Here is a 26981-nt window from a genome sequence, read left to right as displayed (position 1 = left end):
CTACTGTTGGGAGACATGTTTCTAATCCAGAAGCAAATTTTAAAAGGTTGATGGGCTTTTGCCTGGGTACTGCCTACTACACAATGCCAACCTCCGAGGCGGAAGGCCAGGGGGTAGTGCTGCCTGTGGTTCGGAGCGTAGCGTCTGGGGGGCTGTGTGACGCAGGGCAGGCCGTTTAACCTCTCTGAATTTGTTTTCTTCTTTATAGGAAGGGGATTTCCAGGTGCGCAGCCCAGATGGGGAGCCTTGGAAAATGTGGAGGGTGTTCAGTTCATGCCCAGGGCACGAGGAGGTGAGTCAGCTATCTCCCAGGCTCCCAGGCCATGTGAGTGATGTGCTAGTACCTGCTTCATAGTGATGATGTGAGAATAGCATAAGTAAATAAAGTACGAGCGAGCTGGACACAAGGACTGGCATACAGCAAACACAGTAAATATAACAGAGGATTATGAATAGCTCAAAGCCACACGGCAAGATCCAAGAAGGCCGGTGAGTCAGCCGAACTCTCCCTGCAAATGTTCCCGGCTGAGGCTTGCCTTTCCCTGGGGCTGGTCCAGAAAACCCTTTGGGACACTTTGTCTTCGTGCTTCCCAACTTGAGGGCCCTAACACCCAAACACCTGCCTCCAATTCTGGAGGCAAAATAAAAATTCAGAGGAGGGTACCACACACTGTGTGAAAACACGAGTGATGCTCCTGCGTCTCACTTTCCCCTCTCCCAGGTAACCGAAGGGCCTGGTGTCCAGGTGCACAGCCTGGATGGGCTACCTCGGAAAATGGGGAGAGGGTTCAGTTCACGCCCAGGGCACGAGGAGTCCCAGGCCATGTGAGTGATGTGCTAGGAACCACACGCTTCCAGCTACCGCTGGGCAGAACCCTTGCAGGTCAGCAAGCACCTCGGCCCGGTTTGTCCAAAATAGACCTTGCTTCTGTCCCCTGGTCGGCATGCAGCAACAGGACTCCCAGCCTCCACTCTTCCCCTGCCCCCAGATCCATTCCCTGGCCAACTGGAACAGGGATCTCATTTGCTCAAGACCATCACCAGTTCTCTCCCTCATCGTGAAGTCTAGGAGGCCCTGCAAACATGGCCCTGCACTGACACCTGAATTTGAATCTTGCCGCTGGTCCAAGATTCAAACTCAAGTGCACCTGAGCTTGAGACCTTGAGCAATTTTCTTAGCCGCAGGAAGCCTCAGATTCCTTGAAAGTAAAATTGTAATAATGTTGCCTACTATAGAGGGCTAGTGTGAGGCTTTGCACCCAAGCAAGGGCTGGGACAGAGCAAGAGGTTTGGAGGCCAGTGCAGGGAATGCAGAGGAAGGGTAAGGGGGGGGGGGGGCGGCTGTCAGAACTAGGGAGGATGATGAGACCGTCTCGGGCATGCTGAGCGTGAGGGGCCTATGGGTATCCAAGGGAGGCCTCTCGGGGCAGCTGGACTTTGGGCCTGGAGTCAAGAGTGAGGAGGCCTTGGCTGGAAAGGAGTGTGGGAGTCACCAGCATGTGAGTGGGAAGATGAGCTCATGCTGAGGGAGGGGTCCCCACAGCCAGAGGTTCACCCAAAGAAAGAGAAGCTCCAGAAGGGGAGTCAGAGGGGTAGGGGGGCGCCCCAGGGAGAAAGGGGCTGGGGCATGAGGACTGCCATAGGGCAGAGGCTTCAGGAAGCCAAGGTAACTGAAAGCAGAGATGTGTCCAGGGTATTTGGGGACTAAAATGGCGTTCACTGGTGACCTTTGGTGAGGTCAGGAGGGGAAGCTGACTCTGAGCTAGACTGGGGGAGGGGAGAGGGGATGGCGATTGCAGGCGATTTTAGAAAAATGTGGCTGAGAATGGGGGCGGGGTGTGTGTGAGAACAATGTGTGAGGAAAGGGGTAGAGGATTGAGGTGAAAGAGGTTGTTTTTTTTTAAAATTCTCACCCGAGGATATTTTTCCATTGATTTTTAGAGAGTACAGAAGGAAGGGGGGTGGGGGGGGGAGGAGAGAGAGAGAGAGAGAGAGAGAGAGAGAGAGAGAGAGAGAAACACTGATGGGAGACACCGATTGTTGCCTCCCACATGCACCCTGACCTGGGCAGGGGATCTAGCCTGCAACCTAGGTACATGCCCTTGACCAGGAATGGAACCTGTCTAACCACCGAGCCAAACTGGCCAGGATGAAAGAAATTCTTTTTAAAAAAATATATATTTCTTTATTGATTTCAGAGAGAGAGATAGAAACATCAATGATGAGAGAGAATCATTGATCGGCTGCCTCCTGCTTGCCCCGCACTGAGGATCGAGCCCGCAACCCAGGCATGTGCCCTTGGCCGGAATCGAACCCGGGACCCTTCCGGTCCGCAGGCTGACGCTTTATCCACTGAGCCAAGCCGGCCAGGGCAAGAAATTCTTTATTGTAGTTGGTTACCAGTGGGAGAGGCCAGAGCCCGAGTGTGCTGCTGTGGGGAAGGGCCAGTGGTTAGCACTTAAAGCCACGGTGCCCAGCACAGGCCTAACACACAGAAGGGACTCAGTGGAAGGGTGCTGTCTCTGAGGATGGGATTCAGAACCAGGGGGAGAGACTGGCCATTGGGGGCCCTCTGCATGATGCCAGGAGGGAAGGGTGATGGGGTGCCAGGGGTGAGCAGAGTGCAAGGCAGGGCCTTCCCGGGACTCTGCTGCCTCCTCCAAGCTGGCCACAGAGGGAGGAAGAGGCGATAGGAGTGTTTAACGTCAGGAACCCTGCTGTGCAATCAGGAGATGGAGCCTGAGCTCTTTTTTTTTTTTTTTAATATATTTTATTGATTTTTTACAGAGAGGAAGGGAGAGAGATAGAGAGCTAGAAACATCGATGAGAGAGAAACATCGACCAGCTGCCTCCTGCACACTCCCCACTGGGGATGTGCCTGCAACCAAGGTACATGCCCTTGACCGGAATCGAACCCAGGACCCTCCAGTCCGCAGGCCGATGCTCTATCCACTGAGCCAAACCGGTTTTGGCGAGCCTGAGCTCTTGAAAACTGCCACCTGGCACCCCATCCTCAGCACTTTGGTTCCCCATCCTCAAATCCAGCAGCCTTCACTTTATCCCCTTTAGAGCCACGCCCTCCCCCCACGGCCAGCAGATGGTGCCAGTGAGCTGCTGGATTCAGCTGGAGCCAACCGCAGCCAGCCCTGGCCCCCCACCCACTCTGTGGCCCTCCAGAGCCCTGGGCATGCTAAGCGTTGGGCTCACCAGGTTTCTGACCAAGGGTGAGGGTCGGGGGCAGGACTAAGAACGAAGGGAGGCTGAGGGCTGAGGGCTGAGGGGTGGAGTGGCTCAGGGGCTCTTCTCCTTCTGGTTGTCCTTCATTCCTTTGCCCCTGCCAGGCCCTGCCTTATCTGCTGGGGCTCCTGCCCCCTTCCCTTCTCTTCCTTGGAGGCCCCTGCCAACCCAGACTCCTGGGTCTGGCAGAGGCTGGTTCTCTGCCCCTGGGCAGGCACAACCTGGCACCAGTTCTCAGACAGGGCTGGGCCAGCCACTCCCAGCCATGACTGCCCAAACCACCTTCAGTCTACTTCTAGAACATCTCCACCTGATGGGGGGTAAGGGGTCAGTTTACCCCCGAGGAGGTCACAGGGGCTGCAGCATAAATCCTGGGAAGGAGGCATGGCCTCCTGGCCTAGGCAGTGGGAGGAAGTATGTCAGAGGGATACACACACACACACACACACACACACACACACACACACACACACACACACACACGGCAGATCATCTAGTCCCACAAGACCCAAGCCACACAAGACTAAAAGTTCTGTCCAAAGTGGCAGTGTCCCAGAAGCTGAGCCAGAAACACCCCCTCCCTGTCCGAGTCCTAGCCAATTTCTACTTTACAGTGAAAGACAGTTCCCCACACCCCCTCTCAGCGGGTCCTTCGCCCCATTCCAGGCTTCCCAATGAGTCAGGATCTTTCATGGTTCCTTCCCAGGAACTTCCTAGGATCCTGTTTCTTAGTCTCTGTTCATCTTGCTTTCCCACTTCCACCTCCCTGCCCGTCAGCTCCTGCTTTTGGCAATGCTGGTACTACTTATTATGTGGCCTTGACCTTGAAGGTTGCCTGGGACCCACCTCACCATCTCCTCCATTCCCTCTCTCCAACCCTAAAGGGAAGCCTTTATGGACTGAAGCTGAAGAGACTGCAGCCAGGCTCAGTAGGGTGACTAGAACTGGGATGTGTGTGTGGAGGTGGGGTGTCCCACCAATCCAGGTGTACAGCTCAGATCAGGGAGCCACGCCAAGGGTGCTATGCCTACCTCTGGGTCTGGGCCATAGATTCAGGGTAACAGGAGTCAGCAGGTTTTGGGGGTGGGAGGATGTTTCCCTGAGTTTCCAAAGGATGACCCAGACCAAGGAAGAGTTACTGGAAACATCAATATATACAAATGTCCTCACAGACACAGCGTCGGCACAGGGAGAGATGGTCCATATGTGCACAGACAAGCCATGGAGCCCATGAACTAGATTGTATATAAATACAGGCACCCAAGGTCAGGCACCACACCCTCTCCAAGCAAGTCCTGCCTCACAGGGCCAGGGTTGATCTGTCATCTGTACTTAGAGGAGAAATAGCGGAGGCACTGCACTGCTCGGGGCAGGAAATGGATCCTCACCCAAAGCCAGTCCCCTTAGGTGGGTCTGGCTCCCAGCCCCTCACTGAGGTCCCCCTGGCCCACCAGGGGTCACGCCTGGGTGGCAGAAAAGGCTTTTGAGGAGGCATATCTTGGCACATCCTGGGCACCTAAAATATAGAATGGGCGACAGAGCTCAGAGGGGTCCACGACCATCCAGGACTTAGTGTGAGCGTGGATGAGACACTGGGCAAGCCCGGAAGCCCAGAGAGAGCCCCTCTGCCATGGGCTGCGCCTACTGCCTTTAGCACAGGGCCTGGCAGCCAGGTACTGGCACCAACTCCTAATGCCTGGCAGAGCCCTGGCATGAATGCCAAACACAAGGTGCCAGACACGGGGGTGGGCAGGGTGGGGGGCCGCCAGGCCACACACAAACACAAACCTTCATACACACAGGAAGGGAAATGCACCCACACTCACATCACTTATTTTATCCCCTGGGGAATCATGGGAACCGGGCAGGCAACACCCTGTCCTAGGGGCTGCCCTCACTGACTCCCCAGGTGTCCCCATTGGCCTGGCTCTTGGAGTCCCTGGGGTAGGAGGGTGGGCTGGAGGTAATGGGAGGCCTAGTCGCTCCCTTTGACTCCCGTTCTTCTCCCCCCGCTCTGTCCCCGCGGCAACCCCTCACATGTGAACTTGTGGCAGGAGGAGGAGGAGATGGTGCATCCCCAGGGCTGGGAGGGGGAAGGCAGAGCAAGGACTTCCAAGAACCGGGTGATTATCCTGCTTCCCCCAGTCTCCGCCCCAAGCCGGTTTTGTGGCCCCAAACAGCTTCGGTATGAGTGCGCGTCAGGGCGTGTGCGATGGCCCTGCGGGAGTGCGGCGGCGGCGGCCGGGCAGAGCGGGCCGGTTCCCCGTGGTGATCCGGCGGCGGCGGCGGCGGCGGCGGCGGCGAGCTGTCAGTGCCGGGCGCTTGGAAGGGAGGTGGTGCGTGTCCTCAGGTGTCCCAAGCAAGTGCGAGCTGGCGGTGTTCGCCTGGGAGCGGCGGCTCCGAGGCCGGGGAGCGTGTGTGGGGCGCAGGCGGGAGCGGGTGCGGACGCCTGGGGCTGGACGGACCTCTGGGGCTAGCGGACCGGCCCGCTCCCGGACACGGCCCGCGTCGAGGGGTCTCCTTCTCCAGCAGCAACTTTGGGACTTTGTTCCGGCTTCTTCGAAAGCAGTTCTGGCTGTGGGGGCGGGGCGGAGGCGGGGGCACCTGCCCCGCGCGGGGTGCCAGGAGCGAGGGAGATGCCCCGCCCCCCGCCCCCGCCCCCGCCCCGCCTTCTCCCCGCCCCCAGGGCTCTTTATATGCTCGGCCCGAGGGCGAACCAAGAAAGCGAGTACTCCTCCGGTCCCCGGTCCGTTTTCTGCTGCACCCCGCGCCCTAGCCCCGGCCCCGAGTTCCTACCCCCGACCCCCAGCTCAGCCACTGCCCCGGCCCAGCCAGCAGCCATGGAGCGTTGGCCTTGGCCGTCGGGCGGTGCCTGGCTGCTCGTAGCTGCCCGAGCGCTGCTGCAGCTACTGCGCGCCGACCTGCGTCTGGGCCGCCCGCTGTTGGCGGCGCTGGCGCTGTTGGCCGCGCTCGACTGGCTGTGCCAGCGCCTGCTGCCCCCGCTGGCTGCACTCGCCGTGCTGGCCGCTGCCGGCTGGATCGCATTGTCCTGCCTGGCGCGCCCGCCACGCCTGCCCGTGGCCACTCGCGCGGTGCTCATCACCGGTGAGTGCGCGGGGCGCGGAGCGTGGGGATTGCAGGCTGTAGGGCGGGACCGGACTCCCAGAGGACTCCCGTGGGCACGCCAAGGCAAGGAGGGCACCCAGCGCAGGAGTTGGAGAGTCCCCTTCCCCTGGATGCAGGGACCGAACCAAGTAGGAAGCAAAGCACCGCCTCAAGTCTTGGTTAACTACCTGCAGCTGCGGGAGTGTTGGAGAGAAAATGAGGCAGGGAGTGGGCAGGTGCGCTGGGGAACTGATGGCTGAGAAAGAGTCTCCTGGAGTTTGGGGTTTGTGCTTGGCCCCTCCCCAAGAGAGCAATCTCTGAGGGGCTTCAGTGGATGGTCATCCCTTGAACTCTGCCTGACATCCCCAGTGGGATGCCTCACCTCTTCCCTGAGGCCAGAGAAAGGCTCTTAGATGGGCAGTTGGGACCCTCACCACTCACTTGGCCGGTGTCCTTGGAACCCAGAAAAGCCTGAGGTCATCGTGAGAAACAGCTGGGCATTCAGGCGCCTCTCAGGTCCAGCTGACCACCCTCAGACTCCTGAGAGAGGGTCTAGTCTGCACCCCAACCCCCATTCCTCCTGGTCCTTTGTGCCCAGGAACGAGGCCTTAGAGAGTTGGGCTCAGGTGCCTCGGCTGCCTGGCTGAGCTCCCTTTGTCTGGAACAGGGAATAAATCTGTCACCAGATCGAGGGAAGGGAAAGGGGGGCTGAGGCCCGGCCGGAAGTGAGGAGGGGGAGAAAGGCCAGGGGGCACTGGCTCTGTTGTATGGGGGGAGGGCAGCCTACCCTCTCCCCCACTCCCATGGCTTTGGACAGATGCTTGGGGCTCTGCCTTTACTTGGGTGGGGGTTTCAGCCACCAGACTGGCTTCTCTGAGATCTCAGTCCAGTAGGGGGCCCTGCATGATCAGATGGAGCTCCGAGAACTTCTCAGAGGAGGCCATCCTTGAGCTGGGCCTCAGAGGATGGGTGGAGATAGGTGGAGTATGGAGGTGTTTTGTGTGAGACAAAGGGTGTGGAACAAAGGCTTAAGGCAGGAATGAGCATGGTCTGGATAGGGGACAATCCAGAATCAGTTTGGCTGCTGGGATGTGGTGGGGCCTTGAATGCTGAGCAAGAATCCAGATGGTGCCGAGACGGGGTGAGGGTGGCACGAGGACTTCTGGCTTCAAGCAAAGAGAGTAGAGATAGAGCAGGGCTCGGGCTGGACGGGGGAGACCTCAGTTCAGGGTTCAGTGTAAAGACTCAGGGGATCCTACCTTCAGGGTTTGAGGAAGAAAGATGACAGACCCTCCTGGATGAAGTAGGGACTAGATTGTGATCTGCCCCCAGAGACGGGCCAGCTCCCCTCCTGCCTTCTAATTTTTGAGCTTTCTCAACAGGACCCAGACCATTGGCAAGTACTAGGTCTTTCCTGAGATCTCACCTCAGGCTTTGCTTGCTTCTACCAGTAGCCTTGAGTCTGAGTGGCAGGTGTGAGGAGGGATGCCTTCTGTGACTTGGGCTCCCCCCTCTCTAGTTGCAGAGCCCCACAATGGGGGAGGGGAAGAGGTCTGTCCATCCCAACCCATCTGGACATCAGCTCAGAGGCTCCAAGTCTCCCAGTGCCCCAAACTCTGGAGGCCCTTCATCCCCTGTGAGATCAGTAGGGGACCAGGTCCTGCCCCACCTGCCAGAGCTGCCACCTACCCCTCCCTGAGAATGCCCCTGAGAACCACTGGCCAAAGCTACTGAGCAGCTCAGCCCTGGGGTCAGGGTTTGGGCTGAGTGGCTGGGTACCGTGCGTGCATTTCTGTGCACAGATAGGTGGCAGGGGTCTCATGGGAGTGAGCCAGTGTGTTGCTCACAGTTCACTGCAGGTAGGTTGGAGGTATTTACAGGTATGTGTGTGCAGGTGAGTAAGATGAGGTGCAAGCTGTCATTAACTGCTGGGAGGCCCAGTTTTCTTGTGAAGGAACTGTCTGCTCTGGGGTGGGGTTGGGGTGAGGGTGTTGCTTAGGCAAATGGCCACACACATGCTCATTCCCCTGCCCAGCTAGACTTGCCCAGGAAGGACCCTCCCCCCCCAACCCCCCACCCCCGCCCCAGCCTGGACTGGCTGGCAGGCCCCCAGCCACACAAAGCCCAGCTGAAGGCCCCCTGCCCAACTGTATTGTCTGCCTCGTGGCAGGGAGGGGGTGCAGAGCTGTCCTGCAACAGGAAAGCGGAGCAGCTTTGCAGCTTCTGCTCAGGGGGAAGGCCAGTGAGGAACCTGGATGGGAATGGGAACAATCAAGGAAGCAGGGGCTTATCGGACCCCCACGCTGTCTCTGCCTGGTGGTTTCTCTCTACATACCTAAGACAGGAAGTTATGTCTCTAAGAGTGGTAACTGACCTCAGGTCACACTTGGTGGGCTTGGGAAGGGATTAAAATGCAGGTCTGTTCTCCTCTCCATCCATCATTGTCCCTGTCCTGGGGGCAAGTGGTCTGGAGCTCAGAGAATGCTTCACTGTTGCCACTGATTGAAATTCCAAGGGTGGGGGTCAGGGGTAAGTTGGGGATGGGCCTCCCGCTTGCCTGGAACAACAGGAGGGGGTGTTGAGGTTGGGAAGGCAGGTTGGGCAGAGCCTGGAGGATGGGAGCAGAGGGCTTGGGCTTCATCCCACTCCCTGTGGGAGCCTTGGGAAGGTTTTCTCAGCAGAGTTATATTGTCATTTTTGGAAAGATCTTTATGGCTGCTTAGGAATTAAGATGGGACAGGACTAAAGAGGCGGCTGCTTCAGTGTCCAGGTAGGAAGAAGACGCCTGGGCAAGGGCAGCCAGAAAGAAAGGGAGGCTGTGCAGCAACACTGACCATTTGAGCAGAAACTTGGTATCAAGCAGGCAGAAGGACACGAGGACTGCGACTGGGTCGCAGGCTGACCTGGGATAGAGTCCCCACCTTACTGTGCTGGCTGAGTGACTTTGGGAAGCAGCTTAGCAATACTAGGTCTGTTTCCTCATCTGTAAAGTGGGGCTCATAAGCCATGATCGATGGGGTTGCTATGGGGAGTCAGGGAGATGACAGCTGTGAAAGGGTTGATGCTCAAGTGCTCAGCCAGGGGGCAAAGCCTGCCAGAGATGGGCCTAAGAGAGGAGGGAGGGCTGCTGACTGCTGGTAGGTTGGGTGTCAGGCCTGGATCCCATCTGGTCCCTGGTGATCCTGGGGTTGTCTCAAGCTGGACTAGGCCACAATGGGAGTTCACTGGCTACCCTGCCCTGGCCAGGCTGTGACTCTGGTTTTGGCAAGGAGGCGGCCAAGAAGCTAGATGCCATGGGCTTCAGGGTGCTGGCCACTGTGTTGGACTTGAATAGCCCCGGCGCCCTAGAGCTGCGTGCCTGCTGTTCCCCTCACCTAAAGCTGCTGCAGATGGACCTGACCAAGCCAGGCGACATCAGCCGTGCACTGGAGTTCACCAAGGCCCATACCACCAGCACAGGTCAGTGGGCGGCTCCCGGAGAAGTGTGGCAGGGTGGATGTGACGGGGCAGGGATTGTAGGTTTGCTGCTGGGCTGACCCATCATTTCCCTCCCTGCTCCATGCCCTCAGGCTTGTGGGGCCTGGTCAACAATGCAGGCTTCAATGATGTGGTGGCCGATGCGGAGCTGGCTCCATTGGCTACATTCCGCAGCTGCATGGAGGTGAACTTCTTTGGCACATTGCAGCTCACCAAGGGCCTCTTGCCACTTTTGCGCCGTTCCAGGGGTCGTATTGTGACCCTGGGCAGCCCGGCAGGTGAGTGCATTCCCACGCTGCAGCGAAAAAGGAGCCCCTCCGTGGGGAGGGATGTGGGTCACCAGCCCAGGCTGAGCTCCCCCCTACCAATCCATCCCCAGGAGACATGCCATATCCATGCTTGGGGGCCTATGGGACTTCCAAAGCGGCTGTGGTGCTGCTCATGGACACATTCAACTGTGAACTTCTGCCCTGGGGGGTCAAGGTCAGCGTCATCCAACCTGGCTGCTTCAAGACAGGTGAGAGTCAGGGTTGGGGGGCAGGTCACAGTCTGGGGCTGGAAGAGGGGTGACTGTGGGGGCAGGGACTGGTTGGAATGGGCGTGGCTTTGGCAGGAGGTGGGTCACTGGTGAGTTGGCTTCCCTAGCTGACCCCTGGCTGATTTTATTACTTTTTCTCCAGAGTCAGTGAAAAATGTGAGCAACTGGGAGCGACGAAAACGGCTGCTGCTGACCAGCCTGCCCCAAGAGCTGCTGCAGGCCTACGGAGAGGACTACATCGAGCATGTACACGGGCAGTTCCTGCACTCGCTGAGCCTGGCACTGCCCGACCTCAGCCCGGTTGTAGATGCCATCATCGATGCACTGCTGGCAGCTCACCCGCCAAGCCGCTACTACCCGGGCCGCGGTGTGGGACTCATGTACTTCATCCACTACTACCTGCCCGAGGGCCTGCGGCGCCGCTTCCTGCAAGCTTTCTTCATCAGCCCCTGTCTGCCAAGTGCACTGCGGCCTGGCAAGCCTGGCTCTACGCCCACCCAGGATGCTGCCCAAGACCCAGACCCAAGCCCAGGCCCTTCCCCGACAGTGGCCCAATGAGCAGTGTGCATCTCTGGTCTCGGCTAACCCAGCAGAGGATGTCCCATGAGCCCTGGGGCCTCTCCTGGGCGTGGCGACCGAGTCTGTCCTAGAGCCTGGCCTCAAGGACCCTAGCCCACCCCCTGCCGATGCCCCAGGTCAGGCCTGGTGAGGCTAACGCTTCCCAGTGAACCTCTGGGCCCCTCTACTGCTTCATGAGCCCAGACGGGGGCACACGGCTCGCCCGGCAGCTTGGAGAGCCCAGCCGGATGGGGAGTTCAGTGCAAGACGTAGCTGTGGCCTGTGACAGGTTCCCATAGGCGGTGCCTCTGCAGACTAAGTGACAGGGTAGTTGGGGGCCCCCTCAGGTTATTTCTCAGCACAAGGCCTCAGTGCTGCGATGCAAAGGGTAAATCCCTACTGTTTCTTGACTGGCTCAAGAATTAGGGCCCTGACCACCCACCCCAAGCCCCAGGGAGGCTGCACATTCTACTTGCCTGATTGCCATTTTTAAATAAATGTCTATTTCTCCTAGAATGGGGGGGACCCTGTGTTTGGAGGGGTGATAGGCTGTGTGACATATTGGGAACTGCCTGGGGAACCTCTGGGGCTCAGCATGGGGGACGAGGCTCTGGGTACAGACTCTGGTTCTCACCTTCTCTCTTCACTGACCTAGACAGATCATTTATCCAGAGGTTTGGGTTTCCTCCTAGTGAAATGGGGGTGATAACCTTGGCCTGGTGAATGGGGGAGCTCAATGAAGCCAACAGGGAGGCCTGGGGACTCTCCCCAAGTGGCACCCCCGCCCTGAGGAATCTGGCTGCTCTGTAGAGGGCCAGCCTGGGACTGCCACTGCTAGCGACTGAGGGAGGCAGAAGGCGGAGGCAGAAGGCTTAGGCAGGCGGGGGTGGGCTCAGTAAGGGCGAACCCAAGGGGAGCTGGGAGCCCCAAAGGAGAGAGCAGACACAGGGCTTAGGGCAGTTTATTGTTCAGAGGGGCAGGGCTGAGGGAGAGGGACGCACAGCTGCTTCCCCCAGGCCCCAAGGACACACACACACAGTTTCCCCTGGGCCATGGTTCTGGGGGTGGCCCACAGAGGGGACACGCTGCTACTAGGGGTTCTCATTCTGGAGGGGCACAAAAGTGACCACGTGCTTCTTAGACATGTGGGTGGCTGTAAACAGGGCTTGATCTGGAGGGGAACGTGGTCTATCCTTGGTCAGGGGAGCAGGCACCCAGGCCAAGAGCAGTCTCAGAAGCTCGGGAGCTGGGCAGCCGCTAGGACAATGCTACACCCCCCGGGGCAGGCAGGTGAGCCGTGGCCGTGGTCACATCACACACACACACACTCCTGGGGAGCCTCGGGCCAGGGCGTTAGAAGATGGGGATGTAGTTGTCGATCTTGGCGCGGTGGCGCTGGGCGATGCACTCGGCAATCCACACAATGTTGCGACACTCCTGCTCCTTGAGCTTCACGAAGGCGTAGAAGACACCGAAGTGGAACTGGTTGAGGAAGGCCAGCTTGTTCAGTTTCACCTGCGGACAGAGGTTGCAGCTGGCCACGACCAGAGCCAGGCCTACGCCACCAAACCCTCCCTGCGACGGGCAGGCTGGCACCCACCTCGTGCTCAAAGAAGCGGTCCTCCAGGGTCTTGTCTCCAGGGTTGCTGCCTGCACCCTCAAAAAGCAGCTTGTACTCCTGGCCCAACAGAGTGGTGGGAAGCGTGAGCATGAGGGCACAGCTGGGTGTGGGGTGGGGATCCAAGTGCCAATATGCCCGCCCCTCGGTCCTGCAGCCAGGGCACTCACCGGGTAGTAGTCGGCCACGTTCTTAACCTGCTCGTAGTCATCAGCCCGAGCTAACTGTGCCAGGCCCTCGGGGTAGAGCCGCCCACAGTGCGGAAAGAGCTTGGCACGGTCCTCCTTGGACAGCTCTGTGCCGAAGGAATTGATGGTGATAATGAAGGCGCGGCGGTCTGCTTCAAACTGTGGGGCCAGAGCACAGGCAAGGGGAGAGGGAGGGAGGAAGGCAGTGGCCGGTCAGTTGGCAGGGCTTCCCCTCGGCCTCTTTCCCAGGGGACCAGCAGGCGGGAGGGAGGGCGCTCACCTCCAGGATGGGGCACATGGCATCGGCCGTGGTCCCGCCCAGCAGGGTGCAGAACTTGTAGAAGGACTCCAGGTAGGCCTGCACAGAGCATGGGGCTTGTTCAGCCCAAGCAGGGAGACGGGGGGGGGGGGGGGGGGGGGCGGCTTCCCAGGCCTCATACTCATAGTCCCCGCTTCCCTCCCCAGTCCTTGCATTGGCCATGGCAGCCCATGTCAGAGCCCCCGCAAGAGCCACAAACTCCAACTGTTAACCAGCCAAGGAGCAATAGCCTGCTGCCTTGTTCCCAACCCAGGAGTGACAGCAATTTCTGGCCAACTGCCTGCTTCATGGTGCAGTGCCCCCCACACCCTCAACCCACAGAAGGCCAGGCTAAGAGGGAGACTCTGTCTTTCTCTCCCCCAGATCTTCTCTCCTCAGTCTCAGAAAACCACCTGCCGATGGGCTAGTGAGGGAAGGTTACTCCTGAGAGTTCATGGAGATGGCCTGGCCTGGGTGCCCGGGCCCCTCCGGGCCTCCACCGTACAGAACACTTCCTCCTCCCCCCACCCCCAGGCATCACGCAGTAGAAACCAAACTGTCAACCCGATTCCTGCTGAGAAATGATTATTGCCCCCTTGGACGTCAGCCCTGCAGAGCAATGGCCATGGCAGAACATGCATGCGGCTGCCTGCCGGGGTGGGGGTGGGGGTGGGGGAGGGACAAGCACTTCCTGTCCCGGCAAATTGGATCTGCTGGGCATGAGGAGAAGACAGGTCAGCCCAGGCCCCAGGCCCCCCAGCCCTCACTCCTAAGAGCAGCCACACAGGCTTCTTCCCCACACCTCTCTCTGTCAAGGAAGGGGATGGTCTTGCAGCTCCCTGGAGAGCTCCCTGCACTCAGATCCTCCTGGGTCCAGTCTGGTGGCCAGTCACAGGGACTCTGGCTTCACAGGCTGGAGACTACTCTTGGGGGCGAGGACTGGGAGGCGTGGGTAGCTCCCCATGCCAAGGTCTGCCCTCCAAGGTGCAGAGACCTTTGCACCCACTACCAGCTGACTTGGGCCACCAGCTGTGCTGCCCCAGGAGGAGGTGAGATGAGACCTGGGAGTCCGTAAGCCCAGCCCAATCTGTCCAGCAGCACTGGGCAAGCTGGGCTCAGAGAAAGGCCTGAGGTGACCACTGGGTCACAGAAAACGAAAGTCCAGGGCAGGGCAGGGAGTGAGAAACTGGAAGGGGAAAGGGGTCACATAGCACAGCGGATCCCCAGGAAAGGGAGAGGGGCAGAAACAGCTGCCCACCCTACCATGGCTTGGGGTACCTCTCAGTCCTTCTAGCACTGTCCCCAGCTCCTTCCTTCCCCGTGGCCAGCCACACTGGCTGCACCCAGATCCCCAGGCCTGCTCCATCCAGTGGGGTCTGCTGTCCTTCCCCGTGGGGGATGCGAATGCAGACAGGCTGACCCCAGGGTGAAGGAGGCTGGTGGACAGACCGAGACTCTCTTCTGGAGACCAGGGCAGTTGAAGGAACTGGCAGGACCCCAAAGGCCCAGGTACCAAGGTCATATCCCCACCCCCACCCCGTGCCCTGGAGGAGTCTGCGAGCCCATGGCTGTGCCAGCTAACTACAGTTCCCACCCGGCAGGCGGCTGAGGGTCCGCCTAATCTCCCATCTGTGGCCACTGGGCTGGGACATTGCCTGCTGGGCGGGCAGTCCTGGCATGGTGCCTGCAGCATTGGATCAATGTTTACAAGCTGGTGCCCAGGCAGCCCTCGCCAGTGACTCCAGGTAGAACCAGTCAGGCCCGGTGAGGGTGTGGGTTAGGCTGGGGGACAGCCGCACCCCTCACCCTGTGTCAGGTCAGGGATCCCGGCAACAGGCCAGCTGGGCAGGCAGGAGTTCGTTCTCTCTCTCTCTCTCTCTCTCCCCTGATTGCTAGCCTGCCTCCCTACTAGCGGGGTGGATGAGAGAGCTTACTTTGCAATCAGGCTGAGCCAGGTGTGATCCCCAATGCTCTCAGTACAGCAAGTGGCTTCAGGCAACCCATTCTACTTCTGAGTCCTCAGTTTCTTCATCTTACAAATGAAAACACTGATAAGGCAGCCCTGAGAATGAAAGAAGTTGAATCCCTCCCTCTGGTATTGTCCCCTCTACCCTGTGCTCCACATTGCAAGTCCTCCAGAGGGGCTTTCTGATGATACTCCGATCCGTGGGGAACCTTTACTGCTGGCCCTGCACACAGGATAAAGTCCAAACTTCTGACCAGACGTTCACGGCCCTGGGTGACTTACCCTGTGCCTGCTTGTTTTTCCAGACCCACCTGCTGCTGTCCATCTGGAACCTGCACTTCGACAGCAAACCGCTTGCCACTGGCCCATGCCCCATGCTTGCTCTGCCTGTGCTGTTCCCCTGCCACACCACTGCACCCAAGGCAGGTCCTTCCCTACCACCAGACTCTCCCTCACTCTGGCCCAACCCCTGCAGGGTGACCGGAGGAGCTGGGCTTAGGTTGCAGCCAGGAGTCAGCCGCCTAACTCCAACCAGGGCAGGAGAGGAGCCTCGCTATGAAGAGCCAATAGACAGATGTTCTCAGGGTTAGGTCAGCAGGGCCCTTGGCCAGTGCTAACCTCAGCCCCGCTCAAGGCCCTACCCACTGCTGACCCATGTTCCTGGCTGCAGCCCCTCGGGGGTCCTGGTACCACAATTATAGCCCCGTCTATCCCAAATGTCCCTCGCTGGTCCCTGGCCAGCTCTGCCCTTCACCTCGTTAAGCCAGGGCAGCGCTGACCTAGGAATCCCAAGCCCACTCTTCCTCCAGGGGTCTCCAGCCCATGGCACAGCCTGGTGGGAAGCAAAAGGTAGATGGGGGATGAGGATGATGGGACGTGGCACTGGCTCTGGCCTGGGAACCTGACAGGGGGACCTGGCTACACCTGGCTGGGTCCCTCTCCCACCGTAACTGAGCACACTGTTGCTCTGCTCACGTGCCTGTACTTGCTGGCAACAGTCCAGGTGGGGAGAGCTGAGAGCTAAGGCCTGGGTGGTAGCCCGTGACCCTGCGGGATCGGGGAGAGCAGTCACCCAGGAGCCAGCTCTGACAAGCCAAGCTGCGGAGCACCCGCCACGCCCGCTGATCTTATCTAGGCTGCCGTGGGCATCTGGGGATGGAGAACCTGTTCCATGCAGCCTTGTGCCCATCACGGGAGCCAGAAAGTGAGTAGATAAGCCCCCAGGGTGAGAACCTGGTGCAGCTGTGCCCTGCCCCAGCACCCCACATAAATCACAAGCCACCACGCCCACAGCCTGTCGGCCTGCAAGCCAATCCCCCGCTATTCACGGGGGGTGGGGGGGAAGGGGAGACACTACCTTGTAGAGCGTGTTGCGGATGATCTCGATGTTCATCTCATCGAGGTCCTGCTCTGAGATGCAGTCCTGGAAAAAAGCCGCTGGGGAGAAAAGATGGGTGTGAGGCCGGGTGTGTGCACTTAGGTAAGGGTCCTAGGGCCCCTGCCACAAGGTCCACTTGGCTGGGTATTGGCCTGGTTATTGCCTTGGAAGTGGCATAAGCAATCCTCTGGACGATGTACACTGACCTGAGCCTTCTTGCTCCTAAAACTGATTTATAAAGCAGGCCGCCAGCCATAACATGACCTAATCGCTGCTGGGGCAGACCCAAGCTCCGCCATGCCAAAGATAGGCTTGCATAAGAGGCCACAACATCCTCTCTTCGGGGGGGGGGGGGGGGGGCAACTGTGGATTTGGGGCCTGACGCCCACTTCTTCGCATCCCCCGCATTTGGAAAACCAGCCTCCTCCTCCTTAGGACAAGGAATGAGTTCAGCATCTGGGTGGGCACAGGCCAGATCAAGGGGCCACTGTCAGGCTGGAAGTAGTGGCCAGAGCAGGATAAAGCCACTCCACCCAAACCAGAACCTGTAGGCTCACTGCCTCTTCTTTAAAGATGAAGAAACTGAAAAAGCCACAAACAGCTCCGAACTACTGGGAGATTCTGTGACAGATGAGGCCAGCAGGTAGGGCTCAGGCCTCTTTGTGTAGGACCAAGTGCGGCTTGGTGCCCAGTGGTTCAACCCTGGGAGCTTCCTGGAGGTGGTGCCATGGCTGAGGACACTCGCTGGGGACAGCCTTAGTGCCTTCTACCCAGCAGACACGGCAGGCAGGAGCCAGCACTGTCTAGGCGGGGCCCTGCAGGAAGCTCTCAGTTCCCCTCTCGTGGCCTCGAACATGAACTCTGTATCCTGCTGGACACTGCCTGTCCTGGCCCCTGGGACCTGCTCAAGTGGAGGCGAGTGAAGCTACTGGCTTCCCTTCCCGGCTCATGGGCAGCCCGCCACTCCCGCCCAGCTTGAGGCCACAGTCTGACAGTACTCCGAGGGACCCGGGCCTCTCAACCCTCTCCCTGAGCTCAGCCTCCTCTGCATTCTGAGAAATCATCCAATTCCACAAAGTGCGGTGGTCTGAGTCGGGCCCTGGGTGTAGCCTGCCTGACCAAGCAAAAGCAACAGCACAGAAGGCCGGTGAGGAGGAAGGAATGGGAGGGGAAGCCAAGAGGGAGCTTAAAGGCAAGCCGGTGGGTAGGCCTCAATTCTGAGTCAGGGTCACCCCCAGGGGTCCGCAAACCGCACACTGAGGCACTGGCACTGATGCCCACCCCTCCCTCCACCAGTGGCTCACCCAGGGGCGTGTCCACCAGGATGGCATTGTAGAGCTCGGCAGGTGTCTGCGCAATGTTCACGGCCTCCATCTGCTCAAAGCTGCCTAGTGGGTGGCATTTGGGCACCAACTCGGCGATAGAGCGCTGGTGCAGCGTGCCCGTGATGAGCAGGATCACGTTGTCAATCATGTAGCTGTAACTACAGGAGGCACAAGAGCAGGCAGCCTGTCAAGGGGCCTGGAAGTCCTGACACCATGCTCCTGCCCCCACCCTGCACAGGTGACCAGCCCCTGGACAATGAATGCTGCCTCCTTTCCCTGCCCAAGTGTGCCCCCTACTCCAGTACCAGGCACACAGGACAGGCACGGCCCCTCCCCTGGTGGAGGGAGGATGGAATCCATGCCCCACGAGTGATTGGGAAACAGGTGTGAACAGCGTTCTGGCAGGACAGGGGAACCGTGGGCACATGGAGGCGAGGCCACTGGCCAGCTTCGGGGATGAAAGAACTGGGAGATGAAAGAGTGTTCTGGGAAGAGGGAACAGTGTGTGCGAAAACCTGGAGGCCTTCACTGAGTGACGGACGCATTCGAGGAACCGAGCACAGCCAGGGTTGGCAGAGGGAAGGGAACCAGGGCAGTGCTGCCAGCAGGCCGGGGCCTGGAGACTGGTCCTGCAGACGGGCTGAGGGTCCCGCCCTCATTTGAGCTCGAGGGCTCCGCGAGGACATAAGCAGGGGTATCCAGTCCAGTTAGGGTCCCTTTGGCTGCTGGGTGGGAACAGAGCGGGAGGGGAAGACGGCGGGGGAGGGAAGTGAGGAGTGGGGTGGGGAGAGCTTCTCTAGGGGAGGCTGGAGGGGAGCGGTGGGAAGGCCCCTCTGGAGTAAGGTCCCAGGTCAAGCGGTGACGAGCAGGCAGACAGCTGCCCTGCGCAGCCCACTCCAAAGACCGAGCACCGCCTCCTCCTTTAGGGCCTGAGGCCAGGGCCAGGCGTCTGTCCAGGATGCCTGGAGAAGACCCAGAGACCTGGACAGGGGGCTGGGCTCAGGTCAGTCCCAGGCAGAGGCTCCCCCCACCCCAGGCTCTGGATAGTACATGGGCACCAGAGGGGGCTGTGGAGCTGGAGAGCGTGGGGCTGCCCAGGTCACCATGCCAAGGCAAGGGGCAAGCTCTGCCTCCAACAGTGAAGACAACAGCTCAAAAGGACTGGAGCTAGTTCTGTGCAGTCACCTATGTGGGGATGAGGTGAAGGGCGGGGGGGAGGGGGTTCACAGTCAGACTGCAGTAGCCACAACATTCCTCAGCCTGGCACCAGCGAGGAATTCAAGGCACAAGGGAGCTGGCTGAGGCCTGGAGGGTGGACGCCCTCCAAGGCCAAAGTTGGGTTCCCACTGGAGGCTGAGGTTGGGGTGGAGGCTGCTGCCCTGAGCTTTGTGTGGGCCATGGCCAGGCCCCTGACCTGAGGTAATCACTGCGCACCAGTGCCGATGCGCTCCAAGGAAGCCGGCCCCAATACCAGGGGAAGGAGGCTGAGGGCCCAGGCTCCAGCTCAGAGGGCTGGCCGCTGGGGGAGCTCCCACAGGGCCCTCCAGGAAGGCGGCAGAAGGAAGAAGCCACAGCTCCTGTCCTGGCCTGACCCCCACTCTCCGCCTGCCTGCTGCTCCCCCAGCTCCCACCCGGCCCAGCGCCCTGCTACAACCTCTGCTCTCCTGGGCTTGGGGCCAGGCAACTGCCCTCTCTCCGCCCTGTCTGGCTGGGTCAGCTACAGGATGTGTGCTGAGAAGAGACAGGCCCCTTCCCAAACTGAGGGCTTCAGGCAAGGCCCATCTGCAGCTACAAGACAGAGGCCCCAATGCCAGCCTTCTGACCCCGACCTGACAGCCGGCAAAGTGGAGGCACCTCAGAGAGGTCTGTGCCTTGGTCTCGGGCCCCAGCCTGCATCTTCTCTACCCTGGACAGCACATCCCTCCTGCCCTCATGCTTCCAGAATCTCATGGGCCCCAGGACCATGCTACACACACCACACCACCTCCCGCCACATTCCTGCTTGCACTCATCCAGCCCCACTCTGGCCATCATGCTCTCCGAACCCAATGCTGCTCTTTATGCTCCCACAACGCTCTGTGCAGGGAGGGAAAAACGAGTACTACCCAACTGACCCCACAACCACCTGCATCATCAGCTGTCAAAGGAAATAAGGCCCAGAGTACAGGCACCGGGCCCCATCACTGCCTAAGGCAGAGGCGCTCTCTGTCCCCATGGCCAGTGTCCACACACCTCCACCCATGCCCAGGGTTCCCATGCCCTAGGGCTCTACATTCCCCATCAAGCTGTACCTTCTCAGCGGGATCCACACAAGTCAGTCTTTGTTTTCTAAACCTCCCCACTCCTTGTGCCCCATCTGAGGGTATTAGTTTATGTTGGGAGTGGGGCTGGGGTCAGGGCCCAAGGGAGGTGCCTCCGGGTCCCGTCCCCCCTCGTCCCCCAAGAGGAGGACCCTGTGGGAAGACTCTGCCATTTGGCTTTGCTGCTATCCCTCCAGGGATGGGGAACAGGCCAGTTATGACTCACTTTTCAGCCTTGACAGCAGATGTGGGGGCCGGAGGCAGTATCCCCTGGCTGCCCCCAGCCTCTCCTGCTAGATCTAGCTGGGCACCAAGCAAAACGCTGAGCCAAGTGAGGGTCACTTGCGACCACACCCCCCAGCCCCTTCCAGGGCCCTCTTCCAACCCAGGCTAGGCAGCCCGAGGGTCCTGTGCCAGGTCCACCCTTCCTCCCCTTGGGTCAACCACACGGTTACAGCGGCAGCCCCCGATATTCTCCCCTGCCCAGTGACAGCCAGAATCTTCCTTCCTGGGAGAAAGGAGATGACACTGGCCCAGCTCTCCGCTTCTCTCCCAAGGACTTGAGCAGCCAGGGAAACCCTCCTCCTCCTTGCCTGGCTTCAGCAGCTGCCTCCCAGCCCCCAGAAAGCCGCCCCACCAGTCCTCCCTTCATTTGGCCTCACTAGAGAGAATGAGGTTCCAGCTGGTCAGCGTCTCCCTCCAGAGGGAGACAGCTGGGGAGTGGACAGGCGGCTGCCCGCCAGGCCAAAGAGGCCCTCGTGGGATGGGAGAGGGGCAGTCTGTAATCCTCTGCCCAAAGGCCCTCCCTCCCCGTGTCCCTTAGATTCGAAGATTCAGCTCCGGCCCACAGGAAGCTCGGGTTGGAGTACAGGAAGACACTTCCTCCAAGAAGTCTTCCAGAATCCCCAGGGAAGCCCGGTCCCTCTGTGTGCCCTTTGGCGCCACCTGCTGGAGCACCGTGGCTTACTTCCCGTTCTTACCACCCAGCCCTGGGGGCCAGCCTGGCACTGGTGAGAAGGCCACGATGACTAGGGACCCTGCCGGTCTATCCACCCAAATCTCTCATCATACCAACTGCGAAGCCTCAGTTTCCCTTCTGCAATCAGAATGACTGTAGCGTGGCCAATAGCAGAACTAGAGGCCCTGACCTTCTCATTAACATCGTGCCCCAACCCCAGAGGCGCAGTTGCGTCCTCCCACTTGACCTGAGCCTTCTGGGCCTTGAAGGGCTCCTGTGTGCTCTTCCCTGAGCTCAGGAAACAGTGTAGGTACTGGCTTTCCCTCAAGGCAGTAACAAGGCCAAGCCCAGGACCTAGAAACCCCAGCAGGTCTCGATCCATAACCCGTAGAAACTGTGCCATCAACCCAGAAACACTAGTTGTGGACAGCAATGGCTGGAGGGCCCAGACAGGGAGGAAGCCTATCTGGAAACCTGATGCAGCAGGGCCCACGGTTGCAACAACGTGTCCTACGGAGAATGGCCAGTGTGCTAACAGGCCCACTGGGCACTTGAGGCCATTGTCCTGGCACAAAGCTTCCTTCCAGCTGCTAAGACTGAGGCTCCTGGTCCACCAGAAAGATGGGTGCCATGCCAATGGGTACCTGCCTCAACCCCTTTCAGCAACACCACTCCTCATTCCTGGGTTGAGCCAGAGTAGAGGAGGTGGAGTGGAGAAGAGCAGCCAGGGAGGTAGGAGTTAAATCTGAGAGACACCAAGAGAGAAAGGAGACTCCAGGATCAGGTGGGGTTAGCGAGGCCACTCAGGAGAGCGGGTGGCCAGAGCGGAGGCAGTGGCCTGGTGTGGGGCAGACAGACCCTAAGTGAGAGGTTCCTCTGGAGTAGGCTGTCATCAGCCATATGATCTTGAGATGATTCAGCTCAGTCTCCTGCAGTAACATGTACTAGTACCAAGGGCTGCTTCCAGGCCCAGCCATTAACTTGCTGTGAGACTTGGGATAGAGCCTCTAACCCCATCTGATCCTGGAGTCCACTCAATGCGGAGAAGCCTCCTGTGACCCTTAGTTCTATTTGTGGCAGCTGCTCACAGGCCTCTCCAGGAGCTATCTACACCACCACTGGCACTCGCCCCCCGCATCCATGCACCCCCCCTGCCTCCTGGCACTGGGCCTGGCCCAGAGCTGATTCTGGTCATCTGTGGTGGCTGACGGCTGGGTGGACTCTGTCTCTCACCAGGGGAGGGCAGGGGAAGTCTTGAGCTTCTGCTTGCACACCTGCAGTGACAAGGACTCACTGCCTCCTGGAGAGCCTTTTCCTGCCACCCTGAGGCAGCTCCGAAGGCAACGGAGAGATTCTGAGCGATGGAGATAAGGTGACCTCTGTGCGTGGCTCCTAATGAGGCCTGGAGACCTTGGCCACATGAAAGGCAGTGGTGACTTTAGCCAGGGCCTTGTGGTGGAGTGATGGGTCTGCTGGAAGCGGACTGGAGGCTCGAAGGGTGTTGGAAGGTGAGAGAACAGACATTGAATGTAAAAGTTTAGGCCAGCCCTGGCCAGGCAGCTCTGTTGGTTAGAGCATCATCCCAATACGCCAAGGTTGCAGGTTTGATACCCAATCAAGGCACCTACAAGAATCAACCAATGAATGCATAAATAAGTGGAACAAAAATAGATGGTGTTCTCTCTCTCTCTCTCTCCTTTCTAAAATCAATAAACAAAAATTTTAAAAATAAATAAAAGTTTAGGCCCCAAGAGACGGGTTTTTTAGATGCTAATGGGCAGAATCCAGAAGGGAACGTGGATGCACAGACAGAAGTGTAGAGGACTGACCACTTGGGGTCCAGCGAGTGGGGTGAGGGGACAGAGGACATTGGCAGTAGGACCCAAAAAAAGAGGAGAGCACCTCAGCTACTGGATTGGGGTTGGAGGTACAGATGGAGCGATGGGAGGTAGACTGGCCTCTATTATCTCTGTGGAGCAGGAGGTAGATGAGAGAGAAGGTTGGGGGACCAGAAGAGGAATGGTGTTTAAGATAGGGAGGTGGTCTTCCCACCCTTGAGGGGGATGATGCTCCAGGGACTGAGTAGGGAGAGCCAGCGGCTGGCTGGGCAGGAACAAGTCAAGGCCAACTGAGCTGGTCTGTGTGCATGTCTGGCAGCTGGGTTCACCCGCCCAATGCTGCTGCCGGCTTCCCCAACTTTGCTCCCAGCAGCAGAGGTGGGGGAGGGTGCCTCCGGGCTGGAGGCTGCTGGGATTCCTCCAGGGCTGGGGGGCTGCCAGCCGGGTGGGACCATGAGATGGGCAGCCAAGAGAGCTGCGGATGTTGGCAGAAGAGTGCTCGAATGATGGACCAGGGAACCTCAGCTGGGGAGGGAGGAAAATGAAGAAAGAGAGGCAGCAGGGGAGGAAGCAGGGCCTCGTGTCCTGCTGAGCCCGGAACCCGTGTCCCACAAGGGACTAAGAGTGGGCTGCAGCGCCTGAAGGCTGTGGGTAGAGAGGGGGGTGTCTGACTCAGCGATTTCAAGGGTGGAGCAGTTCCAGGGGGTGACATGGTCTTGGGCAGCCATCGGTGGGGGCGGCTCAAGCGGAGAGCAGAGGAGCAGAGAGATGACGAGGTCATGGACTAAGCAGCCACAGGTTCAGACAGGCTGACACGTGGCTGCTGAACTCTTCCCGAGTGAGGGAAAGAGTAAGGGGTTGGGGAGACTGTAAGCCACAATCACCCGTGAATGGAAGGGGCGGGAAGTGACAGGCTGCCACAGAATAGCGCTTGGCTGCTCTAAGCATACTTGGTGCTTACAGCCAACCTCCAGCAAAGAGCTGGCGGCTGTGTGGCCTCAGTCACGCTCAGAGCTCTCTCCAGTTTCATGGCCTGGCAGGCAGAGACCAAGCCTCTAAGGGCACCAAGAAAGGCCAGGGGCGAGCTACATAGGCAGGTGGCCAAGCGGGATGCAGGACATCTGCCCTCTGACCACTGGCATGGGGTTGGGTCAGGCCTCCTCTGGCCAGCCCAGCAAGAAAGACCAGAACATTCATCAGGAAACTGGAGGAACCTTGTGCAAACAAGATGAAGGCCAGGCTCTGGCAATAAACACACAGTTTCCTTGTATGTCCTCAGCTCTGGCCTTGAGGCAAGGGATACACAGGCCCAGGCTAGGGGTTGATTGACAAATGGGGTTCTGTGGCATGATTCCCCAATGCTACAGCACAAGACACACCTCATCTCTGAACTCCTGCCCCAGGAGGACCATGTCAGTTTTACCTTTTTTTTTTTTTTTTTTTTTTTTTTTCAGTTGTACCTTGACCAGGGCTAGGGCAGTGATTATGGGTTAAGTCAGGACAGCAGGGGGCCCCTGGGCACCAGCTGGGCACAAACTTTTTTTTTTTATAAGTAGAAAGAGTACACTGTAAAGGCCCTGGCCGGGTAGCTCAGTTAGTTAAAGCGTCATCCCAATACACCAAGGTTGCGAGCTCAATCTCCAGGCAGAGCACATACGAGAAGCAATCAATGAATGCATAAATAACAACAAATTGATGTTTCATTCCCCTGTGGAGAGAGCCTGCTTCCCAGCCTGGGTAGGTTCCCTGAGCCCTTTGGGTGTCCCAGCCTGTGGCCCCTGCCTGAGGTTGGTGCTCTTATAGCTGCTGACACCACTTGACCTAGTGGATCTTGAGTAAGTGGCTGCTCCTGGGGGTGGGGAGTGGAGGGTATCAGGCTAGGCAGCAGGAATCTAGCCCTGTCCCTGCAAAGACAGGGCAGGTATGTCAGGTCTCAAAGAAGAGGGTGAGGACACCGCAATCAGGGAATGGGCAAAGCAAGGTGGTACCCAGGAGAGTGCCTGGAAACCTTCCTTCCCCACAACTCACACACACTCCACCAACTCAGGGCAAACTCCTATAAACCAGCCTCTGACATGCCTCTGCTCGCCACGTGTGAGGCAGCCACGTGGACAGAGGCCCTCTGTTTGTCCATCAGGCCCTGGCTCATGGTTCCTGGGCCGTTACTGCACAGGGGTCTCTCTACCTGTTTCCAGAAGTACACCCAGCGAGCACAGGTTGCCTTGTCCAAGTGCCCTCCCCTAGCCTGCAGGTCACAAGGCCTTTCCTCTCTCAGCACTGCCAGGAGCTTAGTGGAGGCAGGGCTACAGGAGGCAGGGCTACACCCAAGGGTTAGACAATGGGGAAACTGGGCAGTCAAGGGTCGTAAGCATGGCGGCCTGGCCAGAACTGGGAAAGGCAGCCAGGTGTTCAGCTTCCACTCCCAATCCCACCATCCTTTCTCCCTGAAACCCAGGGCCATGGTCAGAAAGCCTGAATGGTCCATCCCATGAACCTGGCTCTTCAGAGCTCTGTCCATCCCTTATCCCTGACCCTGACATGGGGGTCAGGGGCCCAGTGAGTGTTCATTGTGGGTGCTGTGAGTGAGGAAAGGGTTCCCCACCCCAATCTCTGTCATACCAGTAGTGCAGGGAAAGGGGCTACATCCAGCACCACAACATGGGATACGTGCCTGCCCACCAGTATCCTAGCCAGAAGTGAAGTGGCTGGTGACCCTACTCTATGGGTAGTGGCCTGGAGGTCCAGTGTTACTGAACGACCAGCCCAGCCATAGAGCCCAGGAGGACTCTACCGGCAGCTGGCCTAAGCCATGCTGGGCCAGGTCCGTCAGATGCAGCCGTCCTGCCCAGCTGGGGAGGAGGCGAGGCGCTGTAGGGAACACTCACGTAATGAAATCCAGGAAGCTGGCGAGTGGCTCATAGGCGTGGTTCCTCATGTGGCGGAACTCCACCACCATCTTCTCCTTGAGCCGGTCATCAATGACGGACACTGTCAGTGGTGATGCCTCGTTGGCCAGGAAGTTGCCGTAGTCAGTGCTCTGCAGGTGCAGCTTCAGGTCTGAAACCCAAGGGTGGGGTGTGAGGGCTGGCCATGCGGAGTCTCCTCATCCCGACCCCGATTCCCAGCCCTAGCCTCTCCCCTGGAGTTGAGTCCTGCTGCTCCCCTAACTTCCTGTCTCCACCTCCACCTCCCTGTTGGCTCAGGGCCTACTCCAAAGCAGTCAGCAAGGCCCTGGAGACGCCCCAGACCCTTGGGCCATGAGCCAGTATACTGTCCAAGCACAGTAGTCTAAGCACAAGTAGAACCATTGTTCCTCCAAATGACAAGGCCGGAAACTCCAACCTAAGGTGCCATTCACAAGCCTTTGAGGTCCTTCTGCAGGCAGGCTCTGGGGTGACCCTGACCAGGAGCAGAATAAGGCACACGCCCTGCCTTCCACAGCCTCCGGGCTAGTAGAGCAATCCAGCACACCCCCAGGCAGAAATCATACAGATGAAATAAAGGACATGCCGTAGCCCTGGGGGGAGAGTGGAGAAGGCACCAAGAAAGGACTGAGAAGGCAAGAGATGCTAGGCTGGGCCACAGCAGAGGGCAGGGACAGGAAAACACACAGGTCAACAGCCAGGAGGCTGGTGTAAGGCAGCGGTCGCCAACCGGTGGTCCGTGAGGTCCGAAAGGTTGGCGACCGCTGGTGTAAGTGACAAGTGGCCTAGAGAGCAAACGTGTTAGGTGGAGAGGAAGCTGGAGAGGCTGAGGCAGGCAAGCCAATCTCACAGGCTCTCCTGAGCTCTTAGGGACAGTGGTGAGGAAAGGACTGAGGAAGGACAAGTGAGACCCAGGGGATCAGGGCAACAACCCCACAGTCTCCCGCTTCTGCCCGTTTCCCACTGCCCAGTCTATTCTCCACACACAGCCAGAGTGATCTTAAAACACCCAACAGCCCACACCACTCCGTGATGCATCCTCATCTCAGGGCCCTTCCTGTCCCTTGCCTGGAAAGTGAGGCTCGCTCCTCAAACACCCCCTCTCCAGAGGCCTCTGCTGCAGCCCCGTCACCCTTCACTTGTGCCACTTTTCTTTGTAACACATATCCCCCTGCGCACAGGACACATAAGCTCCATGACAGCTGGGACTTTCACTGTGGCAGCCTAGAGTCTAAAACAGAGTAGTTCTGGTGCATTTGGATGCTCAGTAAAG

At 58.8% G+C, this 26981-nt stretch overlaps 2 protein-coding genes across 7 annotated transcripts in view; one reads left to right on the top strand and one right to left on the bottom strand.

Annotated features, from left to right (window-relative positions):
* On the top strand, window positions 1-11431 carry HSD11B2 (hydroxysteroid 11-beta dehydrogenase 2). 6 transcript variants are annotated; one of them, XM_059667766.1, is made up of 7 exons: window positions 1-46; window positions 209-292; window positions 722-825; window positions 9723-9801; window positions 9912-10097; window positions 10199-10336; window positions 10500-11431. In XM_059667766.1, the coding sequence occupies exons 1-7, from the start codon at window positions 16-18 to the stop codon at window positions 10913-10915; spliced, it is 1038 nt and encodes a 345-aa protein (XP_059523749.1). In that variant the 5' UTR covers window positions 1-15; the 3' UTR covers window positions 10916-11431. The 6 variants fall into 6 exon arrangements, with proteins under 6 accessions (XP_059523749.1, XP_059523748.1, XP_059523750.1 ...); XM_059667765.1 differs by lacking the exon at window positions 722-825 and having other exon boundaries at window positions 9589-9801; XM_059667767.1 differs by lacking the exon at window positions 1-46 and having other exon boundaries at window positions 9589-9801.
* A 429-nt stretch (window positions 11432-11860) lies between these two features.
* Window positions 11861-26981, bottom strand: part of ATP6V0D1 (ATPase H+ transporting V0 subunit d1) — a 38470-nt gene continuing 23349 nt past the window's right edge. Inside the window, exons 2-8 of the mRNA XM_059667773.1 lie at window positions 25670-25841; window positions 17668-17846; window positions 16343-16422; window positions 13002-13079; window positions 12704-12880; window positions 12516-12593; window positions 11861-12430 (exon numbers count right to left, since the gene is read on the bottom strand). Coding sequence (XP_059523756.1) covers window positions 12269-12430; window positions 12516-12593; window positions 12704-12880; window positions 13002-13079; window positions 16343-16422; window positions 17668-17846; window positions 25670-25841 — 926 coding nt within the window. The 3' untranslated portion in view covers window positions 11861-12268. The remainder of the gene's footprint in view (window positions 12431-12515; window positions 12594-12703; window positions 12881-13001; window positions 13080-16342; window positions 16423-17667; window positions 17847-25669; window positions 25842-26981) is intronic.

The sequence above is a fragment of the Myotis daubentonii genome, chromosome 15, assembly GCF_963259705.1.
Source record: "Myotis daubentonii chromosome 15, mMyoDau2.1, whole genome shotgun sequence".
Taxonomy (NCBI): domain Eukaryota; kingdom Metazoa; phylum Chordata; class Mammalia; order Chiroptera; family Vespertilionidae; genus Myotis; species Myotis daubentonii.
The sequence above is the reverse complement of the archived record's forward strand: the minus strand, read 5'-3'. Positions and strand labels throughout refer to the sequence as shown.

What these genes read in the sequence shown, in the direction of transcription:
- HSD11B2 (XM_059667761.1), top strand. Translation starts at nt 6,078, where the DNA reads ATGGAGCGTTGGCCTTGGCCGTCGGGCGGTGCCTGGCTGCTCGTAGCT. An exon ending in GGCCCATACCACCAGCACAG is followed by an intron (nt 9,802 to 9,911) that starts GTCAGTGGGCGG and finishes CCATGCCCTCAG; the next exon opens with GCTTGTGGGGCCTGGTCAAC. An exon ending in ACCTGGCTGCTTCAAGACAG is followed by an intron (nt 10,337 to 10,499) that starts GTGAGAGTCAGG and finishes CTTTTTCTCCAG; the next exon opens with AGTCAGTGAAAAATGTGAGC.